General features: G+C 41.2%; 1 protein-coding gene across 5 annotated transcripts in view; it reads right to left on the minus strand.

Moving 5' to 3' along the window:
* The window catches only part of WBP4 (WW domain binding protein 4), a 93,390-nt gene that overhangs the window by 21,823 nt on the left and 44,388 nt on the right, over positions 1 to 27,179 (minus strand). For 4 of the 5 annotated variants that reach the window (XM_033950629.1, XM_033950631.1, XM_033950630.1 and 1 more), the window contains 3 exons: positions 24,912 to 24,987; positions 15,176 to 15,378; positions 3,997 to 4,169 (listed from right to left, as the gene is read on the minus strand). In XM_033950629.1, the coding sequence (XP_033806520.1) occupies positions 3,997 to 4,169; positions 15,176 to 15,378; positions 24,912 to 24,987 (452 nt within the window). The remainder of the gene's footprint in view (positions 1 to 3,996; positions 4,170 to 15,175; positions 15,379 to 24,911; positions 24,988 to 27,179) is intronic. The other variant, XM_033950632.1, reaches the window with a different exon arrangement.

Raw genomic sequence — 27,179 nt, forward strand, 5'->3', positions numbered from 1 at the left:
AGACCTGTGCCCAAAGGCACTGATGTTCCATGTTACGTTGCTGCATTTGATCTTCAAATGGCAGCAAGGTGTTATTGGTAAATAGCAAATTCCACCTGCAACGATTCTAGATGGGTTGCAGCTTGGCCGGCAGTGAGTCCTCTAAAATCGCTTTAACTTCAGTGACTACCTTCAGCCACCCAGGCCAAGCTGACCATTGTGGAGGAGGAGGAGGAAATGCTCTGCCATCTTGGAGACCCCAGTCAGGCCCCGATCTCTCTTGTGTCTCTGTAATTTCGAAGTCATGGAGCACTGCAGACACTGCTCACCAAACCCACAAAGTCTTAGACAGCTACCGGTTCAATTTGTAAGGGTAGATGGAGCAAAAATAGCAGGTTAAATGAGGTAGTAGTGAGGGGTTGTGGGAGCTCGCTCCTCGGATATCACATAACCTCAGTACTGCTGAATTAAGAGAGATTGCGATGGGAGCTGAACAAAAAACTTAGTGACTGACTTTGTGGACTGCAATTTTGGGCTGGACTGTTATATTACTCTTAGGACATTCACAGACAAATTTCCACCAACCAAAGTGCTTATTATACTACTATCATTCACACTCTGGTTACTGGAATCATCCTTTTTTGTGGGCACACTGCCAAACTAAAAAGACAATTTTTTTGTCAGGTATATTTGAAGATTCATTCTCAGCAACATTTCATTCTCAGCAACGTTTACTAGATATCTATTAACTACTCACTCTAAGCTTAACCTAATATTTTGCTTTCTGTATATTACTATATACATGGTTTATTACATTTAAGTAATCACAGTTTAAAGTCTATGGGGTTCATAATCAAAAAAAAAAAAAGTCTAAAAAGTGTCCTAAGTGGCTACTTGGACGATCAAAAAGCCTGATCGTCCAAGTACCCATAACCAAAGCTGGTTTTTAGATGTATCTAAAACCAACTTAGGCCTTTCCCCTGCCACTAAACGTACAGAGAGAAAAGAGGTGTGTTTAGAGGAGGGGAAAGGGCGGGCAGTGGGCGGGAGGTGTGCCAACCTACACCTAGCCGTACAACAGGTATAACCAATACAGTTTAGTCGGCACTTAGACCTTTTTCACTTAGATGAAATAAAACCAGGTCTAAGTGCCGAAAACGGGCCGCTGAGCAGATGGCTGCTGGCGCCATCAGTTCAGCGGCCCGGCAACCTAACCATCGTGGCAGGAGAGATGCCTCATCTCCCCTACCACGATGCCATCACTCTTCTACCAGAACTGCCGCGACCCGCAACAGTTCGGGTAGAGGAGTGATGGCATCGCGGTAGGGGAGATGAGGCATCTCTCCTGCCGCGATGAATCACTCACCCCCCCAAACACAACATCGGGGCAAGAGGGAGCCCAAGCCCTCTTGCCCTGCGGCAGCCGCGACCCCCCCTCCACCCCGACACGATCAGGGCAAGAGGGAGCCCAAGCCCTCTTGCCCTGCGGCAGTCACGACCCCACCCACCCCCCGACACGATCAGGGCAAGAGGGAGCCCAAGCCCTCTTGCCCCAGGTACCCGCGGCACCCCCGACTCGTTCGGGCCAGGAGGGAGCCCAAGCCCTCTTGCCCTCTTGGCCCAGGCAATCCCCCTACCCCCACCCCCACTACAGTACGGGCAGGAGGGATCCCAGGCCCTCCTGCCCTCGACGCACCCCCATCCCCACCAACGTCCCCCCCAGCTGACCCGCGAACCCCCCGGCCGACCCCACGACCCCCCCTTCCCTGTACCTATTTTAAGTTGGCCGGACAGATGGGTGCCGGCACCAAAGCCCCGCCTCCTGGTGGGGCCTAAGGCGCCTGGGCCAATCAGAATAGGCCCAGGAGCCTTAGGCCCCTCCTGTGGGCATGGCCTTAGGCACATGGGCCCACCCGGGCCATGTGCCTAAGGCCCCACCCACAGGAGGGGCCTAAAGCTCCTGGGCCTACTCTGATTGGTCCAGGCACCTTAGGCCCCACCAGGAGGTGGGGCTTTGGTGCCCCTGGGCCAATCCAGCCCCATTCTTCGTTGAGCTGCATGCCGGACGGACGGGTTTGGCACCCGTCTGTCCGGCCAACCTAAAATAGGTACGGGGAAGGGGGAAGTGGGGGGTCATGGGGTCGGCGGGGGGGGTCGCGGGTCGGCTGGGGGGGGGGCCGATCGGGGGTTCTTGGGGGGGCGGACGTTGGTGGGGATGGGGGTGCGTCGAGGGCAGGAGGGCCTGGGATCCCTCCTGCCCGTACTGTAGTGGGGGTGGGGGTAGGGGGGGTCGCCTGGGCCAGGAGGGCTTGGGCTCCCTCCTGGCCCGAACGAGTCGGGGGTGCCGAGGGTGCTTGGGGCAAGAGGGCTTGGGCTCCCTCTTGCCCCGATGTTATCAGGGGAGAAGGGGGGGTCGCGGCTGCTGCAGGGCAAGAGGGCTTGGGCTCCCTCTTGCCCCAATGTTATCGGGGGGGAGGGGGTCGCGGCTTCAACGGGGCAAGAGGGCTTGGACTCCCTCTTGCCCCGATATCGTCGGGAGGGGGGGGGGGGGTCGCGGTTTGACATGGCAGGAGGGCTTGGGCACCCTCCTGCCTGGATCGTTGTTTGGGGGGGGGAGGATTCTGTAACCGGTGTTGTTTTTGACAGACACCGGTTACAGAATCCAGCTTTTAGGCTAAGGACTGGCTCCTCCTTCGCCTAAAAGCCCTTCTGTTGGACGTTTTGTGTTTTTTTTTCATTATGGTTAAAAAGTGTAGACATGCTGTGGGGGTACTTTTAGACATAGTGGAGATTGGGCGTTTAGGCAGAGGAAGGCCATAATCAAAACATGGACGTATGTTTTGGTTATGGACACTTTCCCTGCTTCTGGGTTGAACGTTTAAGGACTTAGGCCAAAAGGGAACTTAGATGTTTTTTTTTATTTTGCCCCTCCACGTATACAGTGGCAAATGCTAATATTACCAAGGGGCTGTAGTAGGTAGAGAATAACACAGGGACAAAGTTTGTCCCCATTGCCGTCCCCCACCCTGTAGGCTCTGTCTCCATCCCTTCCCCATTCCTGCAAATTCTGTCCCCATCCCTATGGACTGTCCTCATTAGCACGAGCCTCTAACATTTGTGATTTTATATTTAAATCTTTTTATTAAAAATTATAAAATATTATAAAAAAATTATAAAAAAAAAAATATTCTGCACAACTGTATATAAATCACAAATAAAGCCTTCCATTTCTGTCTGGTTTTGGTACAACCTTCCCAAAGATTCAGTTGCCTATGTTTTTATATCATCTGGGAAGGTAACTGGATTGTCAGACATGGGTGTAAAACAGAATCTTGTATGTAGTGGATGAACATAAAAATAAGTGTCTATTAAATGTTAGAAATATTCCTTGATGCCAGCAATGATGGATGAATCTGTTGCAGTAACAGTAAAATGCTTGAGCAGCTGAGCACAAGATGTAAGGACTTTGCAGATGACAGACAAGACACAAATGATGCCATTTAACAGTAATTAATTGAAATCCAAAAGCAGCTTCTGCAGTTGTTTTTTTTTTTTTTTAAATCATTGAGTTCATATGCCACTTGTCTAAGATGTGTCAAGTTTTTAAGAGAATGACATGGGGACAAAGTTTGTCCCTGCCTCCAGGCTCTGTCCCAATTCGTACCTGTCCCCATATCATTCTCTAATAATGGGTTACCTGAGGAATATATCACATGGGCATTTAGGTAATTAAATCCTCTGGACAACAGTCTCCTCAGCCTTTGCTGTTCCTAGTTGCAGAACCCTAATCCCAGTGCTTGAATCACTCAGTATAAGGAGCCTCTCGTGGGTTGAAGAAGGTGTAGAGGGTCCTGCAACTATTTGAGGGGATGCCTCTGATTGGTGGCGAGGACCCCAGCTATACAGTTAAAACAGTCTTGAAAACGACACCAAAACAAAGGTTGCTTATAAAAAGAATATAGATTGCTCATTATAACTTCATAAACAAAATGAAAAGACTTATAGAGTAATACTTACTAAGGGTTTTCCTCTTCTTTAATTTCTTCCCAGTTTCCATAAGGGTTTGGTTTTTTATGTTCTTTTGAGATAGCCTTGGACTGCTCCTGATTAATTGTATCAATGTCATCTTCCTTGGATTTGGGATGGCTTTCTTCACCAATGTCTGTTGCCTTCTCTGTGTTATTACTCTTCTATAATATGAAGGCAAAAAAAAATATTTTGTCGAAGTCATGCATTCCCTCATGTACAAATGCCTTAAAGCCATGTGTCACAATCCTTTAATGTACTGCTTCTGCCAAAATATTCTTTCAGATTAACAAGTAAAATAAGTAACAAAAACATGAAACACTTTCTCAGTATTAGAGTATGCATTTCATATTGCTTTTATTATTTGTATTAATGCAGATTGCACATTTTTAAGTCCTAATGCTATTTGTTAAATGATAGTTATTTTTTATTTGACATGGTTTTGTAAGTTGTATGTTTTGTATTATTTAAATAAAGACTTTTAAATAACAAGAAATGCTTAATACATTCTATCCTATATGCTTTAGTCCTACTTTTCTCAATAAAGATCATCATAAAATACCCTATTTTCCTTCAGTCTTTTATTGTCATTTTCCTAACTATGGCATCTCTTTCACCTGACAGAGTCCCCTTCTTCCGATTTCGTTTTAAAACGTTTTGTTTTTTTTTTGCTTCCATATCTGGTCCTGCAAATGTGGGAGAGGAGGAATGCAACAGAATCGGATCTTCTGTATAATGCAAGAATTTTCAATACATGACAATAAAAACAAACATAAAAACTAATAAGAATGAATAAAAATTGTAACCATATTAGAGTTCTTTTTTAAGAAACAGGGGGACACTAGCTGGGAAAGAGATGCGTAACAGAATTGTATAGTGTAGTCTACTACCACGTTTCTCCGAAAATAAGACAGTGTCATATTAATTTTGGGTCCAAAAAACACACTAGGGCTTGTTTTGGGGGGATGTCTTATTTTTCTCATGTACAATGATCATCTCTCCCTTCCTCTCCTCACCCCAATTCCTCCTCTTTCCTTTCTCCCCTCCCCCCCACATGTGCAGCATCTTTCCTCCCCTCTCACCCATTCCCTTTTGCCTTCCCTTCTGCAGCATATTTCTATCCTCTCCCCCCGGTACAGAACCCTTGCACAGCATCTTTCTATCCATCCATCCCCCTCGTATAGCAGAACCCTGCTGACCCTCCCACCGCAAGACCAACATACCTCCCCTCTAAACAGCAGCATTGGCAGCACTCTAAACAGGCTGCTTCATGGCCTTCTCCTGCCGGGGCCTTCCCTATGCCACATCGCTCATGACATCATTAGTGATGCGGCAGAAGAAAGGATCCAGCAGGAGAAGACCGCGAAGCAGCCTGTTTAGAGTGCTGCCGATGCTGCTGTTTGGAAGGAGGTATGTCAGTCTTGTGGTGGGAGGGTTGGCAGGGTTTGGATGGGAGGGAGAGATGGAAAGATGCTGTGCAGGGGTGTGGATGAGAGGGTGGGTGGGTGGGTCAGCGCAGTTCGGCTGTGCTGTGGGAGGGCAGGGAAGCACTGTTGCCGGCGAATCCAGGGATGAGTTTGGGAGCGTCAGGGGCATTTGGGGGGTGATCTAACTAGGGCTTATTTGGGGATAGGGCTTATATTAAGAGCTACCCCGAAAATCATGCTATGGTTTATTTTTGGGGTAGGTCTTATTTTCAGGGAAACATGGTATTGTTCGGTCTAAACTACATGAATATGCTACATAGCCCCTCAGTTCTTATCTTTATCTCTAGAGGAGACCAAGGAAAAAAACTACCAGACACAAAATTGTAGTTTAAACTTTCAAGGCCTTGGGAGTGTTTTGGTATCCTACTAAACAGGTAGGATGACAACCAAAAGTCTCCCTCAAAAACAAGTGACTGGCCATTTTATTTGGATTATGACATTAATTCATTATTAAACATATGTAGTTGTAATTTAATTGGAAGATGTACCAATTGCTTCATTACAATCCAATGACAACTTGCATACTCTGGCAATGTTCTATTGGTTAGTTTTAAGCCACATGGTTTCCCTAGCAACAATAATGATTCTGTTATCACATGCTACTGAATCACACAACATCCCAGTGTGAAAAATGTTACCGAGTCAATGTGACTTGAAGTCTGTTTCAGGGCACAGTTTTCTGTTATTTATAAGTTATGTTATGACTTCAGCATCTTGTGTTCCAGACATTCTCTCTTTGTTTCACTGGTATCAGAAAAGTAATGTACTCTGCATACTGTGTCTATACTATGCTGTGTCAAAAATCTCTTAAGCATTTACATCATTCAGCTCCATCTTTTTATATATACATATTAGAGTCTTTTCAGGTTCCCAGGCAAGGGGAGTCACATACATATATGATTATGGTTCCCCACTTATATCCTGCATAATACAATTATCGCCATCACTATTAATACATGATTCTAAAGCACAAGATTTAAGTAAAAATGAACAAGTCTAGTTCTGCGATAGTAGTCCACAGTTAGAAAGTATGCAGGTGTGCATCGGAGAACTACTAGCCACACAGTTTTTCAGTATGCACATAAAGGTATGCATGCAATACTAGAACATCTTTCACTTAGTTTAACCACAAAGGTAGACACAATTTATCCAAAAGCTAAGGAGCCTTCATCTGTGCTGGAATTTATTAGCTCAAGAAAGTTTTTCTTGTCAGTTAAGAGAATAGCTCTATCTGAAATGTAAGAAACTGACAAGTTTTCTGTCCAAGAAGCTGTTAAATGTTAGGGCAAGAAGAGTCTTTGATAACCAGACATTCAAACTGGATTCCTGCATATTCACAGCTAGCAGTTTGACTGTGGCTTCGGGATGGAAGCAGTCAACCTTACCTTCAATAAGTAAAAAGTACTGAGAAATTGAACTATGTATATCAATTGACAACACATGGCCATGAGATGGGGATCACTTAGTAACTATTACCTGGATTCTTCCAACTATGATAAATTCCACAAGGTATGAGGTGCCTAACTGTCAAGTCAATTTGCTGAATACCCAAGTTATGATATAGTCATAGTGGACCATTCTTAGACAGGATGATCAAATGATTCACTTGCAAGGCATTTACAGTTTGAGAGGCACAGGGGAAAGAGGGATTTTTCATTCAAATCTGTTGTATGATGAAGGACAAGTCCTGTTTTGCAATTTGCTTTGTATACAAGATTAACACCCCCCCAAAGAATTTGGCGACCTGCTGATTACCTACTTTGGAATTATTTTAAATCTGTAATGTTTGTCTATGCATTTTGTATTATTGCTGTAATCTACTTTGAGGTATTTGGAAAGGGAAAAAAACATCAACCAAAAAGAGAAGATGGAGAGGAAGTTGTGCGACTCCACTTAGCTGCTATAATCAGAGGAAGAAACAAAGTAATTTTACTTTCTTAGACAGGCCAGAAAAGGGCTACCAAAATGGTCCTAGGTCTGTACCAAAAGCCAAATGAAATAAGTGATGAGATTCTTAGCACATATGACCCAGCAGAGAGGAGATGGTATGGGAATATGATACAATCAAGTCTTCAAACATTTGAAGTCAAGCATGAGAAAAAATTTTTTTTCAGATGATTTAGAATAGAAATTCTCAACCTTTCTCCGAAGACAAGCAGATATAATATTTTCACATGAGGAAGACGTCATCCATGGAACTTGGTATGGACACAAACCAAATGCACTGTCACTTTAAATTTCTGAGACAGTGCCTGTACCGTGTGTATGCCAGTGCCTTCCTGTTCAATGTCGACTTGTGGGACCTGAAGTTTTTCATTTTTCATGGAGCAGAGAAGCTGCATCTTCAATGTTCTCCTTAGCGAGTTAAAGTTTTTCAATTCTTCTCAATCTCTTTCAGTTTTATTTTTTATTTTAGTTAAGTTCCTTCGTTCCAACTGAGTTTTGTTCATTTTTTTTACAACTTTTCATTTTTGTGTCTTTAGGCCACTATGAGTCCTTTTTTCTTCCCAGGAGCATCAATACTTTTCAGGAAGCTCAAGTAGAAACTTGAGCTTCCTGGGCCATTGAATCCTTTGACTTTGTATTAGCTGTTTTGCCCTCCAAATCAGTACTGAGCGTCTTCAAAAAATGTTCTCGATTATAATAGGTTAATTAAATTCACTACTCACAGCTCTAATAATATTCAATAAATAAATTAATAAATATAAAGTGCTCAGACCCAAACCATAGAAATATAATAGGACCATCTCAGGCTCTGATCTGCACAACTGGTGTGTTCAGTGCCTTTTCATCCTTTTGACTCCTTTCTAAAGAGAAAAGCCAACGTTTCCTTGAATCTCCCTCCAAATCCTCTCATTGACGGCAGATTTATTTTCAACAATGCTAGACTCTTGCATCATCAGACCTGTGTGTGCACCAGGTGGGGGCTCAGGGATATCTTTGATATTATGGATGTTTTGGGCTCTTTTAGGATGAATTTTTGGTTAGAGTGTATGTTAAGGAATTAAGTGTGTTTGTGTGGATGAGTTGAGCATGTACAGGATGCGCTAGTGCATTCAATTGGATATTTTTTGTTCGAACGGTTTGCTGCGCATGTGCTGTGGATTACTTTGGGGTCCAGCGTGGATGCTTTGATATGGAGCGTCTCTATGTTTGTTTGAATTAGGCTTTGATATTGTGTTAGGGTCATGTTTTGCCCCTTTTTATTGCTCTTACGCTGTTCACTTTAGATGAAGTTTATAATCTTTACACGCTGTTGATTTAATTAATGTTCAGTGTGAGCACACTGACTACGAGTAATGTTCATAATACGCATGCGTCATTGTTTAGAGTTGTTTAAAATCGGTATTTAGCATCAGCGTCTTGACAAGGAACGTCATTACGTTTGGTTTAATTATGCTTTAGTAAGCACGTTAAGGTCACGTTTTGACCCGCTGAATGCACATGCGTTGTCTACTATAAATATGGTTTGGGGTCAGTGCTTTAATTTAGAGCTGCTCCTGACCCGTAAAAGAGAGGATGCCAGAAATCAGGTTGGTACTTTGAATAAGTAGTGTGACTGATATTTGTGAGGTGGTTTTAAGTAAATGTTTGTTTGAAATAGCACGTGCTTCTTTATTTAATATGTGTATTGACTATTTACTAAGTTAAAATGAAGTCCATTTTTTAATTACCGGTTCTTACATTCACTGTTAAGGGCGGATAGAGCTGTTCCGTGATTCATTACTGCTTAGTTTTAGTTTGGATGGAGTGATTTTATTTGATATAATATTTATAAAGTGATTATAGTAATTTATATTTTTAAATAAGGGCTCCCCAGTACAATCTATTTATGAGTTTGATTTCCTACTAAATTCAATTAAACAATAAGTAATATCCAATTGAATGTATTCACATATGAGGTTTAATTGAACTTTGTAATGGAGAGATAGTTTATTGATATGTGTATGATGAACATCAGTAAAATTTTTTCATTGAGAGGGTTATTGAATATATGTTAACAATTGTCATGATTTTTAATTTGTGTATTAGTCAAATTGTATTATTGAAAAGGTTATTAAATTATGTAACAGTGTTAATTTTCAATTTGTATTTTTTAATATGGATGATGTGGAGTAATTTATGAGCTAAGATGCAGTTTGAGGGTAATTGTGTAATTAAAAATGTTTTTGTATTTATATTATTCAGTGCTCCCAGTTGGAACCCTTGAAAAAGCCTGTTTAGGCGAAACGGGTCCCATCGGGCATCTATTGTTGGGGCAAGCAAGTTTATTACAATAAAGGACAAGTAAAAATGACTGATCAGCTGTTCTGGATTGATTCATTAAGAAGAAGTAATCTTTAAATTGAGCTTTTCACCTATTAAGTGATTTACCCTAACAAGTGAGGCAATCTTTTGGACTGTGGAGTTTTCCAATTCACCTCACTTTCTATCTTCAACATTTGTTGGCTCAGGGATATGCCCTGCGCTTTACTAAGAAAACCTCCAAACCACCCACCAAGAAAGAGTCTCCTTTCAACTCCCTTCAGAAGGCCTTCCTTCACCAAGAACTCTTGGCCCTTCTCCAGGTAAATGCAACAGAACCAGTTCCCCTGCAGTAGAGGGGCCAAAGGTTCTACTCCAAGTATTTCCTGATACCAAAAACGACTGGAGGTCTCTGCCCAATTCTAGACCTCCATGCCCTCAATAAATACTTGATGAAGGAGAAGTTTCACATGGTCTCTCTGGGAACCCTACTGCCCCCCCCCCTATTGGAGGAGGATGATTGGTTTTGCTCTCTAGACCTCAAAGGAACTTATACTCACATGTTCATTCTACCTGTTAACAATAAATATTTTCGCTTTTCAATTGGATCTCATCACTTCCAGTACAAGGTCCTACCATTCAGCCTAGCATTAGCAGGGCACAAAGAGTTTTCATGAAATGCCTTTTGGTGGCAACTGCAGCCCTTTGGCCCATAAGGGTTTCAAGTCTTTACTTATCTGGACGACTGGTTGATCAAGGCTTCATCATCACTACTAGCTCAGCATGCCATCAAATCAACAATTTGTCTTCTGACATTCCTAGGATTTGCAGTAAACTATCAAAAATCACACCTGCAACCAACCCAGACCTTGGAGTTTATGGACTTCTCTTAGACACGACTCAAAGGTCGAGCTTTTCTACCTTAGCAGAGAACTGACAATTTTCTTCACCTGTGCCAAAATAATCTCCTCCTTACTGCACATAATGGCATGTCAGATGCTACATCTCCTTGGCCACATTACCTCAACAGCTCACGTCACTCCATTAGCATATCTCCCCCTCAGAATTACGCAATGGCCTGTCGACTCGATGGTCTCAGGCCACCAGATCTCTGTTTGCTCCAATATAAGTAACCCCAGACCTTTATTATTCCCTTCAGTTGTGGATATTTCCATCCATCCTCTCCTGAGGTCTTCTCTTCCAGCTGATTGGTGGTTGATCAATGCAGCCTTAAAAGTGCCCAAGTTCCATATGGAGACAGTAAGATCAGTTATTGCCTTGGTTCTCCAAGGCATATTTAGCCTGTCAGGATCTGACAGAAGTTTACTTATATATTCCCATTTTTCCAACTCACAAAATGTTTCTCAGATTCCATGTGCAAAAGAAAAACATTTTCAGTTCTCAATGCTCCCATTTGGACATACATTTACCAAGGTAACTGTATAACAGCAGCACATTGGTGCAGAGCAGGATTCAGGTTCATCTGTACCTAGATAATTGCTTTAAAAGGCTCTGTCCCAGGCAGAGGGCCACAGGGCAGTAACACGAGTAGTCCACTTTTTGCAGGAACTGGGTTGGATCATCCATTTCCAAAAGAGTCATCTGGATCCCTCACAATCCCTGGAGTACTTGGGGATTGTATACAAAATGATAGAGGGCCCTGTCTTTCTTCTGGAGGCTCACAAACAAAAACTGAGGAGGCAGATTTTAACGATACCAGCCCTAATGGTGTGGCATTATCTATAGTTACTGGGGTCTATGGTGACGAGAGGTTGTACTGTAGGCGAAAGCTCATCTCCAACCTCTCCAAAACACATTATTGTCCCACTGGTCACTCTTCACCGCAGATAAACTTTTCTTCAGATGCCTTTGGAGTAGATAGTGGAAGCCTGAAGTTTGCAATGGTGATTAAGGCAGGGGATGCTGTCCACGGGATTGCCTCTACATATAGCAACGTGTGATAGTAGTAAAGATTGCAACATAAACAATATCAGCAACTCATTTCTTAGTATTGCAACAGAAAGTGAAACGAAACAAAAATCTATAAGAAAAAGGAGATTACCACTGAAAAATAGCTGTAAAGCGATGACCACAAATGCTCGCAGTCTAAGTAACAAAGTTCATGATCTGCAAGCCCTAATGTTAGAGGCAGATCTAGATATTGTCGCTATCATAGAGACATGGTTCAGTGAATCACATGGATGGATGCAAACATACCGGGATATAATCTTTTTAGGAAGGACAGAGATGGTCAAAAAGGTGGAAGAGTAGCTCTCTATGTAAAGATCAATATCCAAGTGACCAAAATGCAAGGGACCTGGGGAAAGGAAGAAGCGATATAGATCGCTCTGAAAAGAGAAGATGGAACTTCTATCTACGTGTGTGTAGTCTACAGACCTCCGATTCAAATTGATAAGGATCTGATTGTGGATATCCAAAAGTTTAGAAGGAAAGAGGAGGTTCTGCTGTTGGGAGATTTCAACCTGCCGGATGCGGACTGGAATGTTCCGTCTGCAGAATCGGAAAGAAGTAGGGAGATTGTGGATGCTTTTCAAGAGGCTCTGCTCAGACAAACGATGACGGAACCCACGAGGGAAAAAGCGATATTGGATCTGGTCCTCACAAATGGAGAGAGTATCTCTAATGTTCGAGTGGGTGCTTTCCTGGGAAGTAGCGATCATCAAACGGTTTGGTTTGATATAATGGCTAAAGTGGAGCTCGGCTGCACGATACTTAAAGACTAGATTTCAAACGTACAGACTTTAATGCAGTGGGAGAGTACCTGAAGAAAGAGCTGTTAGGATGGGAGGACATAAGAGAAGTGGAAAGACAGTGGTCTAAGCTGAAAGGAGCGATAAAAATGGCTATGGACCTTTATGTGAAGAAAATCAATAAAACAAGAGAAAAAGGAAGCCGATATGGTTCTCCAAACTAGTAGCGGAGAAAATAAAGGCGAAAGAGTTGGCGTTTGTGAAATATAAAAAAAAACCAAGAAGAGGAGTGCAAAAAGGACTACAGGGTGAAACTGAAAGAAGCCAAGAGAGAGATATGTCTGTCGAAAGCACAGGCGGAAGAGCCATTTGCCTGTTCCTAGATGGTAGACAGAAAGATTTGCTTTGATGTTTTATTTGTACTGGCGATCAGCTTTAATGTGGACTAGGATACGGTTGAATTAGTTTCCTCATATATTATGTTTAATTCCCGTTTGGGAATTTACATTTTGTATTTTTTTTGTGTTCATTCATGTATGTTTGTTACAAAGATATTGTAATGAATAATCCAATAAATAAAGAATTCAAAAAAAAAAAAATAAAAAAAAAAAAAAAAAATTAGAGACCCTGGAAGGGAAAACTGTCAGAGTCGTCTCGTACAATGCCACAGTAATAATAATAACAACTTTATTTTGTTTACACCACAGCGCCAGTGTGATTAGAAGGCAAAAGGGGTGAAGAGGCTGTAAAATAAACCCACCAGGATGTTTGAAAAAATAAAAAAAAATAAAAACCAAAAAACACACACACCCAATTGGGCAGGAGAATCGAAAAACAAATTCAATAGGCTGAATTGAATCAAATTTTTTGTTCCCGAATTGAGCAGCACTACTACACATAGAGCAGGAGTGAACAACGTTCAGTCCGATTTTCTCAGTTGACAGACACTGGACCCGGAAGAGAGCGGTCCCTGTCTCAAATAGCATTCGACAAGATTGTTCAGTGCTGGGGACATCTGATGTTCGACCTGACATCAACCTGCAATCACAAGACTATGCGATATTTCAGTCGAAGGTGCAAGCAGGAAGTGCCGGTATTGATGCTGTAGTATAACCTTGGCCTACCAGAGATCTCTTGTATGTGTTCACTCATTGGCCAATGAAAGGCCAAGTCATTCAAAGAATAGTGACATATCGAAGGCTGGTGATCCTCATAGCTCCAGATTGGCCATGTTGACCATGGTACGTGTATCTCGTTCAGCTGCAAAGAGATCAGTCTGAGACCTCCTCTACATCTGACACTACTCGTGCAAGAATCACCTTAAAGAATCTGAAATGCTTTGAGCTTATGGCATGGCTCTTGAGCGCACAGCCCTAGTACAAAAAGGATACTTGGAGGTGGTCATAGCTACTCTCCTTTGCTCCAAGAAGCCAGAGTCCATAGCAACTTACATGAAGGCTTGGAAATCATTTCAACTCTGGTACTGAGAGCAAGAGAGCCAGTTAGGGCTCCAATTGTCACGATCCTATCTTTCCTTCAAGAAGGCCTAGAAAAGGACCTGGCGGTCAGTTCTTTAAAGATTCAGGTAGCCAGTCTTTCCTGTTTTCAAGCTCATTTGGAGACAAGTTCATTGGCCTCTTACAAGACATTTCCAGGATCTTGAAAGGTGCAGTGCGGTTGCATCCACCAGTGTGTGTAGCTTGTCTGTCATGGAACCTTAACCTCATGTTGAGTGCCCCGAGTAAGACCCTGTATGAGCAATTATAGGAGGCCATGCTGATGGATCTCATGGTAAAGATGGTCTTTCTGGTAGCCAGCATTTCAGCTAGAAGACTTTTGGTGCTCCAGGCCCCATCGTGCAGAGAACCATTACTCAGAATTATGGCGGTGAGGGTGTCTCTGCATATGGTTCCTTTTTTCTGCTGAAGGTGGTATCCCATGAATCAGGAGGTCTGACTGCTGGCATTCCAGGCCACAGGAATAAAGGAGGACAAAATTTGAGATGTCATTACCTAGAGATGACCAACAATTTTAGGATGTCAGAACATCTTTTCATCCTCATGGGATGAAGAGGAAAAAACCACGGTAGAACTGCCTGTAATTTCTAAGGATATCAATCTGATATCAAAATCACTAGTTATATCAAGAGCAGCCATAAAATAATAGTCTTCTATCAAAACTAGCTCTATTAGAAACAATTACAGATTTTAATGTTTCAGTTCCTACTACTACTTATCATTTTTATAGTGCTGAAAGGCATATTCAGTAATTCCATGTTTGGGATGAAACTGAACTAATTATATTTCTACACATCATTACCTACAAACCTTGCATTTGCATCATACCTGCCTTTTCCAATAATTTAGCTATAATAGTAGAGATATAATAGTTATTGAGATTATTAGGATCTATAGGGATTGTACAGAAATGTATTATGGCTAATGTCTATACAATCTGCCACAGTGTAGCATTCATCTTTGATGCCCAGTTCCTGGAAAGTAGCAATTATCAATTCTTCAAATATCTGGAACATTGTTGTCATATGCCCTAACCTGTGAAAAGAACATTATTGCTAGTTTTATGGTTCAGTGACGAGACCAAAATCTAATCTTAATAAAAAAAAAAAAAAATAAGGGGGGGGGGGGGGGGAGGTCGGTTCTAAAAATTACTGCATTTCAGTAACTTGATAATCTTTCGACTAGGTAAAGGCTGGAAATGAGAACTTACCCTGAAATTTATTTTAGGTTTTTGTGTTTCTGTGGTCAGTTCATCTCTCTCCTTTTTTTCATCTGGCTCTTTTGATTTAGGTTCCTTTTCATCTGCTGCTGCTACTATGTTTTCACCCGGAACAGTATCACCCTCACTGCTCCTGTCAGAAGTGGAATCATCACTGCGGGGAATGGGATCTTCTGGCTTTTCCCACCTGGATTCTATTAAATAGGAGGTTACATTTAGCCTTGAACAGATGAATAAGTGGTTAAAAGTAGCCTCAAAAAGGTAGGCCCTGATGTACAAACTAAGAAGAGTAACAGAACAGCAGATTGCATATACTGTAGTAATATATAGATCCCCCATTTGTCCTGTTTGTCTGTCTTAAATAGACTATCAATCATGAAATGTCTCTTTCATGTTTGTGTACAGTGCTGCATACATCTAGTAGCACTATAAAAATAAGAAGTAGTAGTAGTAGTAGTAGTTTCATTGGTGCTCTGGGATTTAGATACTGTGTCGTTAATATTAACCAAGAATGAAAAGCACCATTTACCACCAACCTCAGCATTATTTTTTTTAAATTCAATAATTAAAACTCTATATACAATGCAAATCTCTGCCAAACTCAATGAAAACCTGTGGACAGTACCATTTAAAGAATTGAAGCAAATATAGCATTTGGAAAGCCAATTACAATTTTTTAAAAAAATCATCAGTGTTATAATTTTCCATCAGAATGACAGTGATAGGAGTGGAGAGTGAATCGGCTATTATTGGCCTAGATATGGAAAAAGCATTTCTTGGCAGCATCTATTCTGGGTCTTGCGGCGATTTGGTGTGGAGGGCACTATTCATGATTGGCTTTGCAGCTTATATATCCGGCCACAGGCCCGCCTCTTGGTGAATGGGTAGTTTACGGATCCTTTTGACTTGGGCAGGGGAACGTGCCAGGGCTGCCTCCATTGCTTTTTGTGTTAGACATGGAACCCTTAGCGGCTAAAATCCGCTTGGACCATGATATCCGAGGTATCTGCATTGGGGATCAGGAGAGTCGCATCAATTTATTTGCTGATGATATTCTTCTCTATCTTGACCGTTCTCGGCAAGACTTGGGGCGGGCTCTGGCTATTATTCACTCGTTTGGGGATGTTTCTGGCCTCCGAGTCAACTGTGATAAATCTGAACTTCTCCCGCTGCGATCCACTCAGTTGGAGGCCTGGCATGCTAGCCTGGAGATACCACCAGTTTGGGGATCAATGCGATACCTTGGTGTTTATTTAAGCCCCAATCTTATGCTTCTGTACCAATATAATGTACGGCGTCATCTGGACACGATTAAGAGCTTGTGTGATAAATGGAGGGACCTTCCGCTTGGGGTCATGGCTTTGACCTAAGTTGGTACTCTTACCCAAGCTCTTGTACCCGCTGCAGACGGTTCCCCTTTGGGTCACAGATAGAGATGCGTGACTGTGTCGTGTCGTTCTCTACTTTTCTCTTTCATTTGGCGCCATAAGCGAGCCCAAATTAGTTTGACCTTGGATAAATCCCGGGGCGGCTTGAATCTTCCTGATCTTCGCCTTTACAATGTGGCAGCTTTGTTCCATTTTATTCATGAAGGCTGGTCGGGTTGTTATAAATACATTCCTCAGGGATGGATGGAGTCTTGGTGCTCCCCTCACTCCATTCTGTCCCTTCTTCATGCGCCGATGATGGTGGTCCTGGGCAGGGGCCTAAATTTGCTTTTTTACAACCCTTGCGTCGTGCGTGGCACAGGCATCAGGGGAGGACTCCGGCGGCTTCTCCCTTGTTACCGCTGCATAGTAATGTTGCCTTTCCCCCGGGTGTGGGACACCCCTGGTTTCGGATGTGGGAGCAGAGAGAGTGCAGATCCCTTCAGGATCTTCTTACTGTGGGGGTGGCCAGTTTCTTACATTTGCCCACCTGCTCAGAACCCATTTCTGGGCCTACCTTCAAGTCTGTCATTACTACAAGTCCCTTGGTCATAGATGGGGGGATGCTTGGCTCTGTGGTCCCCTAGATACACAATTTTTTCAGGTGACTCCCACACTGAACAAGTTGGCCACATTTTGAAGAACGCTTCGACCATGGGCTCTATCGATCGATTGGCCTCCCAGTGGCAATCAGACCTTGCTATCACCTACGATCAGAAGACCTTTCTTGATCTTTTTGCCCCTGTCCATGCTCTGGGGGGCTCCACGGATTTTAGGGAGATACAGTTTAAAATCTTGCACCGCGCTTATATCTCCAGAGTGCAGGGGAAGGCCTGCACTAAATGTCACTGCTCTTCAGGTACCCTCACTCACTATTTTTTGGAATGTCCTGCCTCCGAGCTCTGGCTGCACGTACTACCATTTTTGGAGAGTCCTTGTTCAACCCGCTGTGCCCTGGGATTATGGTTTATTGCTGCTGTGTATCCAGAGGTGCTTGGTTTTCACTGTGTTTAGTTGCAGCTTGTTTTGGGATATCTTTTGGCTTTAGGAGACATTAGAATTCTTTTATGTAGCTGTGTGTTTGACTTTTTGCTAGCATCAGTTTAAGCTGGTAGACCTTGCTGCGTTGGTTATAAGAAATACTGTGCACCGTAATGTATATTTTTATTTAGATTAGATTTTGTTGTGACAGGAAAGACAAACACTATTGCCTGAATATAAAAAAAAAAAAAAGAATAGAATTATTGCCAAAAGTTACAGCAGTATGCACATTTTTGAAGTTTGGAGAGGAATAGGAGCCAAGCACATTGTTCTTAGTTTATGGTTTTAGGGACTGCAATGTATTTTGCCTTAAATAAATAAATAAATAAAATAAGGTATGTTAATTAGTTGTGAACTGGTTACAGGCTTTACACAGTCATGCTTGGACTGGATTAATTCTAATCTTATGGTTTAGTGACATTTAGATAAATTCAAAGGAGCTTTAAACAAACCAAAAAATTCCTATTTACAGATGCATTCAGCTATTAAAATTCTCTTGTTTTCTTTTTCCTTTTTTCTCTCTTGATTTGTTGTAGTTTCAGGAGGATTGTTATATTCATTTATGAAAGTTTCCTGAATGTTTTGTTTTTTTTTAATCCATATTTCTGTTTCAAGAGTGAATCTTGTTAATGTATCTATAAAATGATAGTTAAAGAATATATATAAAAAAATTATCTTATTTTTCCATTGTCTCTCTTTGTCCTATTGTTTTTATTCCATCTATGGTCTTTCCTTTACTCCTTGTAGTTCTTCCTTCTCTCCTTCTTGTTTCTTATGTTTAATTCTGTGTTTGTCTACGTTTTTGTAATTTTTAATCTTTGATGTTTTAATTTGTCTTCACTCTTATTTTTATTGTTGTCAAAGGCTTAGTATTTGGCATTTAATCAAAAAATTTTAATAAACTTGGAAACTTGGTAAAAGAAAGAACTGGGGAAACAAGACAAGATACTGAGAAAGAGAAATTGGTGATAAGAAATTACCAGGGGAGAAGGGAAATAATTTGGGTTGGAAACATGGAAGGTTGCAGATTCAGGTTTGCTTTGTGGCTGATGTGAATTTGGTGAAGCAAGGATGCATGATAGTTGCCGAAAGTTGCAGACAGGATAGCGTACATTGATAAACAGGGTATGTGTCACGTGTTTGAAAGAATGTGAATGTTTTATGTCCTTATTATAAGGGATATTTTAGTTGGAATAGGCAGGTGTGAGCCAAGTTCTAAATTACTTTTGTTTAGGTAAGCTCTTTGGGGTAGGAACCGTATAAAGCAAATATGAATTGACACTAATTCATATGTTCTAGTGGAAAGTATAATTTAATAGTTTAATCTATTGAGACTAGTAGATCTGTATTAGCATTGTTGTAGTGTTTCACTTTTTTTTTTTGTTTGTTTTACAGAACACTGTAAAAGTCTCTTTTATAGATCTGGGAGATGCAGATTATCGGAAGCTAATTTACCACCAGTGTCTGGCAAGTGGTGTTTCCCCTATCACTTTTCTTTTTTCTTTACAATGAGTATGTGCTTCCTTACGATGTTGATTTTAAATGTTTCTTCTTTTTCTTAGCAGTCTGTTGGAACACATACATAACTATCTTGTACCAGTTTGGCACAAAGAATGTTTTGCTGAACCGAAATGAAATAAAAAGGAAGACAAAGTTATGCTTCAAGTAACCTTGAAATGACCTTGCACTTTAAGATTTAAAATGTTTCTTTTTCCTCTTAGCATTGATACTGCAATACTTCATAATACCTCTGTACCTAACCCTGTACACTGTATCTTGTTTTAACTAGTAAGATCTGCTTATTTCTGTAGATTGAAGCACAGCCTAGCAAGTTGTGTCCCTGATTGCATTATCTCTTATGACTGTGTGACTTATGACTTATGCCTGTGTGAGCCTGGGACTGAAGACATGCCCTATGAATGAAATAGGCAGAGCAATGGAACCAATTGACTAAATTCTTTGTTTTCTCTTTCAGAAGTTCAAGCTGATATTTAGCCTCAAGACCATTTTATTATGCCTTTTCTGATTATTGTTGCCATGTGTTATATGGAAATTTACTTTGCTAATGTGTGCACACAAATATGTCTAGTGCTATGATGTTTTTCTTTTTCCTTTTGTATAACTGTGTGTTTATTTGCAGATTTAAGTTCAGCCCTGAATCCTTGACGGATGAAAAAGTTTAAGGCCTACTGGAGCTCTCTGTTTGTTTGTGTCATGTAATCTCTGTGTTGTCTGTTTGGTTTGGGGGGTACCCCGGAAAACATAACATTGGCCATTTTTGGAGTTTTTTTTATCCCCATTTTTTTTCCCTATCTAAATTGCACAATATCTTTTTAGTTCTTGTTTTCATCGCCTGAGCGCTACTTACTTAGGGGTTATATTATTAAGAAAAAGGGTTTCATACAGTGTTTATTCCATGGTGCTCACTGGATATGATAAATTCACATATTTCTGACAATTTTTTTTTTTTGTGCACTACACCAAGTATATACTTATGGTCTCTCTTGAATGCCTTACTAGATGTGTGCAACACACAAAAACATATCACCATGTCCTCTTATGAACATTGTGTACCTGAATATTGTCTCTCTCTTGCCGTACCTATACCAAGTAAATGAATTATTATTGTCACTTGTTGCCACACTCAGTACATGCAACATGCTCTCTTTCTCTTCTTTGAATCACCTCACTGGGCTTCAGCCGCTGGATGATGATACCTGGACTCCTTTCAAGCTGGTATGTCCCTCCCTGTATGTGCAGACATCTTTCATTCCGAGTATGCACCTTACCAGTTTAAAGAGACTGCATCATGAACTTTTAATTTCTTGGACACTTTCTCTCCCACGTTTTGTTTATGCCCATTGCCCGACTTTATATTTTCTTCAGTTTTGGCTCAGGACATTATTTCTGTGAAGGACTCATTATTTTATCCTGTATTTTTTTTTTTAAGTTACCCCATTATAGTCTTTATCCTGTGATGCCTAGGATACATTATGGACCTCTTCAAGTTTGCCAGTGCTTTTGTTTTTATTATTTACTGCCAAGTCATTAGTTTCTTTTAATGCTTTATTTTTATTGCTTGCCTCTTGTACTACAACCTGAAAGAAACACATGTCAAATATGTCCTGTATGTATTTATTGCTTTCATAGCTTCCTATGGTCTGGTTCTCATATTATTAATAAATCTCACTGCTGCTCTTTAATTAGCAATGACCCATGTGAGAAAGGATGGGTGGATGGGGGGGTTATTATATTACTAGAATATTATGTGGTAGAGATTAATGTGCTATTGTGAAATAACTTGTATAGTATATTCTTTTGTGCACTTGCTGTTCAATTTGAAAATGAATAAAGAATTAAAAAAAAAAAAAGCAATGACCCATGTATTGATGGCTGTACTTGTGATTTTTTTTTTTAAACTTTATTCACTTTTTCTTTAAGATGCTATGTAATGCTGCTGAGACTGTGCCATCCCAATTTTCATGCTGTGTATGATGAAAAAGTTCCGAGTTATATGCATGCCTGTTATGTACTGTGAATCTGCATTTACCCTGGTTTTTTTTTAAATTCTACTGTATGTCATTTGTGCGCTCTGCCCCTTATGTGCCTACCTCCTCTGGCTCTGAAGTGTACCTCAATTCAGTGTAGATAGTCTTTGGGCTGTTAGCCCCTTCTCCACGCTTTTCTTCTTCTCTTTGCCACCCTTTGTGTGGAGGCCCTCAACCTGCAGTTCTTCGAGCCACCAAGAGGGGACAGAGATAGATGACTGGAGTCTATGAGAGACTTTTACAGGTTGTGAAACCTATTCCTGCATTTTGCTGGAGTTGCTGAAGTCACGGGCTTGTACAAACTAGTTTGAATTCAGATGCTGAGATGCTAATATATGGCATATGAGTGTGTAGATTTCTTGCTGTGAAGTTTCTCAAGGACACCAACCAGTGCTGGAAAGACAATGAGCTATTTGACAGTGCTGAAAGCAAACGCAAGTCAGCAGGACACTCCATTCGGGAACCTAAGAACTGATAAATTATGCCAGGCTAATGCACTGATACTGATGTACCCATGTGAAGAATGGAAACGTCAAGAAGAAGAATGTTCCAGAAGCTATGCCTGTCCAGGGCCCCCCAGGGAAGAATGGAGGCGTGAATTAGGAAAAGGTTAGATAGGGAGCTTGTCTGCTCCAATAGGGTGATACATATTCACAGCCAGGGGAATGGTCTAAGACAGGGGTGTCAAAGTCCCTCCTCGAGGGCCGCAATCCAGTCGGGATTTCAGGATTTCCCCAATGAATATGCATGAGATCTATTAGCATACCATGAAAGCAGCGCATGCAAATAGATCTCATGCATATTCATTGGGGAAATCCTGAAAACCCGACTGGATTGCGGCCCTCGAGGAGGGACTTTGACTCCCCTGGTCTAAGACAAAGACACTTTCTGTATAAAACCCCCATGCATTGGGAGAGTTTCTTTACAGAAGCTGCGCCATACTTACAGAAATATGCTGGCACCGTTTGAATGAGGTTTTTTTTCTCTCCATTGTATATGTCCAAACTGATTTATTTTTGATTTGCCAAATGCTGCTATAATACTTATTACTTGAATAAGAAGTTATTTGCTTTGGAATATACAATGTAATCTTGTGGCTTTTTTTTTTTCTCCTTCACGACGGATCCCCAGTGAGGTAAAGTAAGCAGTCTTTTACTTCATTCCTGTCTATGGATGTCTGCCTGTGACCTGGACTCATCCCAGCTGGTGCAGTCATTTTGGAAGGGCAAAAGGCATCGCACCCAAATCCCCCGCTCCCCCTCCGGCTCCTGTAGATCAACCCTCTGCAGTGGAACCGAGCCTCACACAGGCAAACCCTCTGCAGTGGAACTGAGCCTTGTACAGGCAAACCCTCTGTAGTAGAACTGAGCCTCGCACAGGCAAAACCCCCTGAGCAGACAAACCCTCTGTAGTAGAACTGAGCCTCGCACAGGCAAAACCCCCTGAGCAGACAAACCCTCTGTAGTAGAACTGAGCCTTGCACAGGCAAACCCCCCTGAGCAGACACCAGTGAAACTTGGAGACGCTGTTGCTCCTTTAAAATTTAGATATGCGTCAAACATTAAACTCACAAAATCAAAGTCAAATCCCTGCACTGAATCTCTTTAAGATCTCTGCAGGGGTGCATCCCATCTCATTCTGGGCTCAGAGGCATCTGCATGCTTGCATTTTGTTGATGCTACCCTCAGGAAGCTCTAGAAGAGATTTCTGACCCAACAACCAAGTTGATTATGACTCCAACCCTTTGGAGAAACTATAGGGGGCTAAACCCAGCGCTCCCACCCCCTCCTCATGTGCCCTGTGGCACATGGTGCACCAATGCTCCTCAACCATCCATCACAAATGTGGCATGATATCGATGTCAACAGGCCTGAGGAGTCTATAATAAGTGATTACAACCAAAATCAAGGTGGTTTTGAAGCAGATAGAGGCTTTTAAAATAAAATCAGGAAATTCAAAATGGCCCGTGGTAGTTACACCTATACTAAAAAAATTCAAAATAGAGGGGTGTCAAGGTGGGAGACTCTAAATCAGTGGTTCCCAAACCTATCCTGGGGGACCCCCAGCCAGTCAGGTTTTCAAGATATCCCTAATGAATATGCATGAGAGAGATTTGCATACCTGTCACTTCCATTATATGCAAATCTCTCTCATGCATATTCATTAGGGATATCTTGAAAACCTGACTGGCTGGGGGTCCCCCAGGACAGGTTTGGGAACCACTGCTCTAAATGAAGTCCTAGAAACTGCAAATTTCAACACCCCCTTCCCCCCATGACAGTAATAGACTGTACTCACAATGTGAGATGGTGTCTGTCTGATCAGCTACTAGACAAGCATACAGAGTCTTCAGGAGCTGGTCACTTCAGGCTGCCTTTTAAACAGTCTCTAAGAGACTAAAACCCACAACCCCAGTGTGGTATGTGTGTGTGTGTGTCACAGCTATGACCTGCAAATCCCTCAGGACTGATGCGAGGGCAAGTCATCCTGTATTCTAGTGAAACAGGGGTGAGCCAACAGAGGGCCAAACTCCAGCTTGTCCACGATATTAATGCAGGCTGATTAGGTAGGTTCCCTAAAAGGACAGTTGCCCTCTCAGATTCTGTATCTCATCCCAGGCAGAGACCCCCAGGAATACTGGGGATCTTTTGGGCATCAAAGAATCGGATAAAAATACCCAAAAACAACAAATAGTATGAAAAGCAGAAGAAAAAACATCTTCACAACCCACTTGCGAAAGGAGAAACTGAGGGAGAAGAGCACTACACACAAGGAGGCAGAGCTGAGGAAATTGCTTGATGCCTTCTGTGAGAATGGGGATAAAACCTATTGTCCAGACTACTGTACCCCTTGCATTTGGAAATCCTGTTGGAGACTTAATATTGCATGCAGTGAAATCACTGCAGTTCATTTTTGACTGGACAAGCTGGTTCTGTTGTAGGCTGTTTACTATGTTACATTGAGAGAACTATTAGGGGGTTTTTGGCTGCTAAGATTTAGCGATATTTTGAAACAGCTTATCTGTAAAGCTTTATAGCACACAAGTCAGCTGATTCTCAGTTGAGAACTAAAGCTGTTTCAAGCATCTAATATAAGCAATACCCAAGAACCATGTTTCAAAATCACTGACCAACCAGAATTTATTAACAAGCTACTGATCCCTCAAACCACTCATTGTTCCCTACATTTTTTGAATCAAAATCTGCTGACCATCCCCTCATTAAGATACATTAACACTATGAGAACCAGTATTTTTTCAGTTTTGGCTCCTATACTCTGGAATGTGGCCCCTAGCCATTTAAGAGAGTTTACGTCCCTTGATAAATTCAAAGCTAATTTAAAAGCATTTCTTTTTAAAGACGCATATGATCGTCCTTTTAAAAACGCATTAAGGAAGTTTTTATGCTTTCTTTAGCCAAGCACCTTTGGCTGATGTACCTGCTTCCCCCTCCCCTTTGTTTTTTTCTTTCCCGATCTTTATTATCTTAATCTTGTAATTCTTCCCTTTTACCTTTTGTACCAGTGAGTCATTGTCTGTCTGTTGGTATTTTGTTGTTGTACTGATAATTGTTTTTTAATATTTTTTAAAAATAATATTCTGTAAAACCACTTTGATATTTGATAAGACGATATATCAAATTTTTAATAAACCTGAAGTACTCATATGAAATGCTAGTTACACCTTCCAGACAGCAGCAGAAGTTAGCTTACCTCTGGTTTCTGTATTGTAGTAGTAGATGTGACCCTCTTCAGAAACACCTTCAACCCATGCAGAGGTTATTTCTGTCTAATAAAACAGAAAACCAAATGAAATGTGTGGAGTTTACCTTTCATATTTCACAGTAGCATTATTTATAAAAACTAAAAACAGTTTTCCTTCAGGGTTTCTTGATTTTTGGTATACAGCATATAAAACAATTTAATACTTAACGGGAGTCCATTTACTTAATATTGTTCACTTTAAGTTGAGCACTTTGTGTGGCAGGCTGAGCACTGCATAATAATTTATAACAATTCAACTTTGATTTTTGTTGGTACATATATAAAACAATGCCACAGCTATATTTCAATTGTTACCAAGCCAGGCAGTGAAGAGAGCCTACAGAGTATCTAGTAATCACAAACAAAAAAAGTGAAATGTAAAATATAAAACATATATATACATTAAGGGGGTTACTGCAAAAAGGCCCACTCACTTTTTGGGGGGCCTTGACCAGTATAGGGGAGTTCTTCTATTCTCTTGTTTTTGAACTATTGATGAATGAAAACGTAGTTTCAGCCGGGAACTGTGACCTCATCATGCACTCCACTTAGCGTGCGTGATCACATTGTGACACGCTTGATCTTTTAAAATTTCTGGAAAGATTACACTAAACTGAATTATACTTTTTGGTGGAATTCAGTATGTCATATTTATAAAATGGAGAGAGTACTGGTCATGCAACAGGGAAATTATCACAAGTTTAAAAAGATTTGGGGACCATTGATTAATTATTCTAATGATCAGACATCTTAAACACCTTAGTATTAGATTAAATATGGGGGGGGGAATGTGAAAGATAATAATTGATAATTGTTTATTATTAATATGGGTGGGTGGGTAGGGATTCTTTTATATTTATATGTTTGAAGGAATTTAAGTAAGATTGTCAAGTGATTAAAGATTTTCTGTTTGACTATTATACACTTGTTGAAATATTTGAAAATGAATAAAGATTTTAAAAAAATAAAAAAATAAATAAAATTTCTCCATAGCGTTCTTGCAACTGTTGACACGAAGGGAAGAAGATGTAATAAGTGTGAGTGACCAGCAAGTAAAGAGTGCTTTAAATGTGGTGAGTGCTATTCCACATAGTCTATAGGAGTTCTGATTATATGTAGTAGTGAGTTTTAATTTAAGTTTAGTATGATTAAAGTATCTAATTTGTTTAATTTTTAATCTTCAGAGTCTGCACCGCTCATTATCATAACCTTTTTGCAATACTGTCAGTTCCCTGAAGCAGATACGAATCGTGTCACATCGGAACCTGATACTCACAAACTACAAGATAAGTTAACGTATAACAAAGAATAGTAGTGTTGCTGTAGTGGCACCTTAAGTCAATAATTTGAACTTTAATACTGTCCATTACTGGTGCTTTAAGATGCGATGATTGAGTGGTGAGATGTTGGAGTTTGCCCCCGTTATTGTCTCCTTGATTCTGAGCACAAAAGTTACCAAGAGCTGTATACTCATTTGAAAATTGGTGAAGCTGAGATCTATTGAGTGATTTTTCTATTATTAGTGAGGACATTCTTCTAATCACTCAGGTTGAAAAGATCATCTTGAGTCTATTTGCCCCCATTTGTGTATATTCAATCTTATCACTGGCACAAAAGAACCTCATAAACCAAGAAAACACCCTAGTCTATAACACATGTGTCAAACACAAGGCCCGCGGGCTGAATCTGGCCTGCAGTGACTATGCGCCTGACATTACACTGTAGTGAAACCCTCTCCAGGAACCTCTTTGAGTCCTGACTCCCCACTTACCACAGCTGAAATTTAAAATCTTCGGATAACCGACGATGCAACGAAGTCAGCCTCCCACCATTGGCCTGACCTGGATGTGTCCTTTCTACAGCATCCTGCCTACACGGGAAGAGGAAATGCTGCAGAAAGAACACTTCCAGGGCAGACCTTTGGCAGGAGGCTGGCTTTGTTGAACTGTTGGCTGCCCAAATATTTTAAATTTCAGCTGCGGGGAAGTGGTAAGTGGGTGAGAACAGGACAGGTCGTACCATAGGATCCAGCTGAGAGGGAAAGGACAGAGGTTCAAAGGGAATTTTTTGACCCATGACCTGTTGCTTCAACTAATGCTTAGCAGTGTTGCTGCCTGAAAAGTCTCTGAGGTCTTTTTCTCCCTATCAGTAAAAAAATAAATTTGCCTGGATGTTAAATCACTTGGACATCTTACTATGCTTATAGACCAGTGGTCT

Source organism: Geotrypetes seraphini, chromosome 6 (assembly GCF_902459505.1).
Source record: "Geotrypetes seraphini chromosome 6, aGeoSer1.1, whole genome shotgun sequence".
NCBI classification, from domain to species: Eukaryota; Metazoa; Chordata; class Amphibia; order Gymnophiona; family Dermophiidae; genus Geotrypetes; species Geotrypetes seraphini.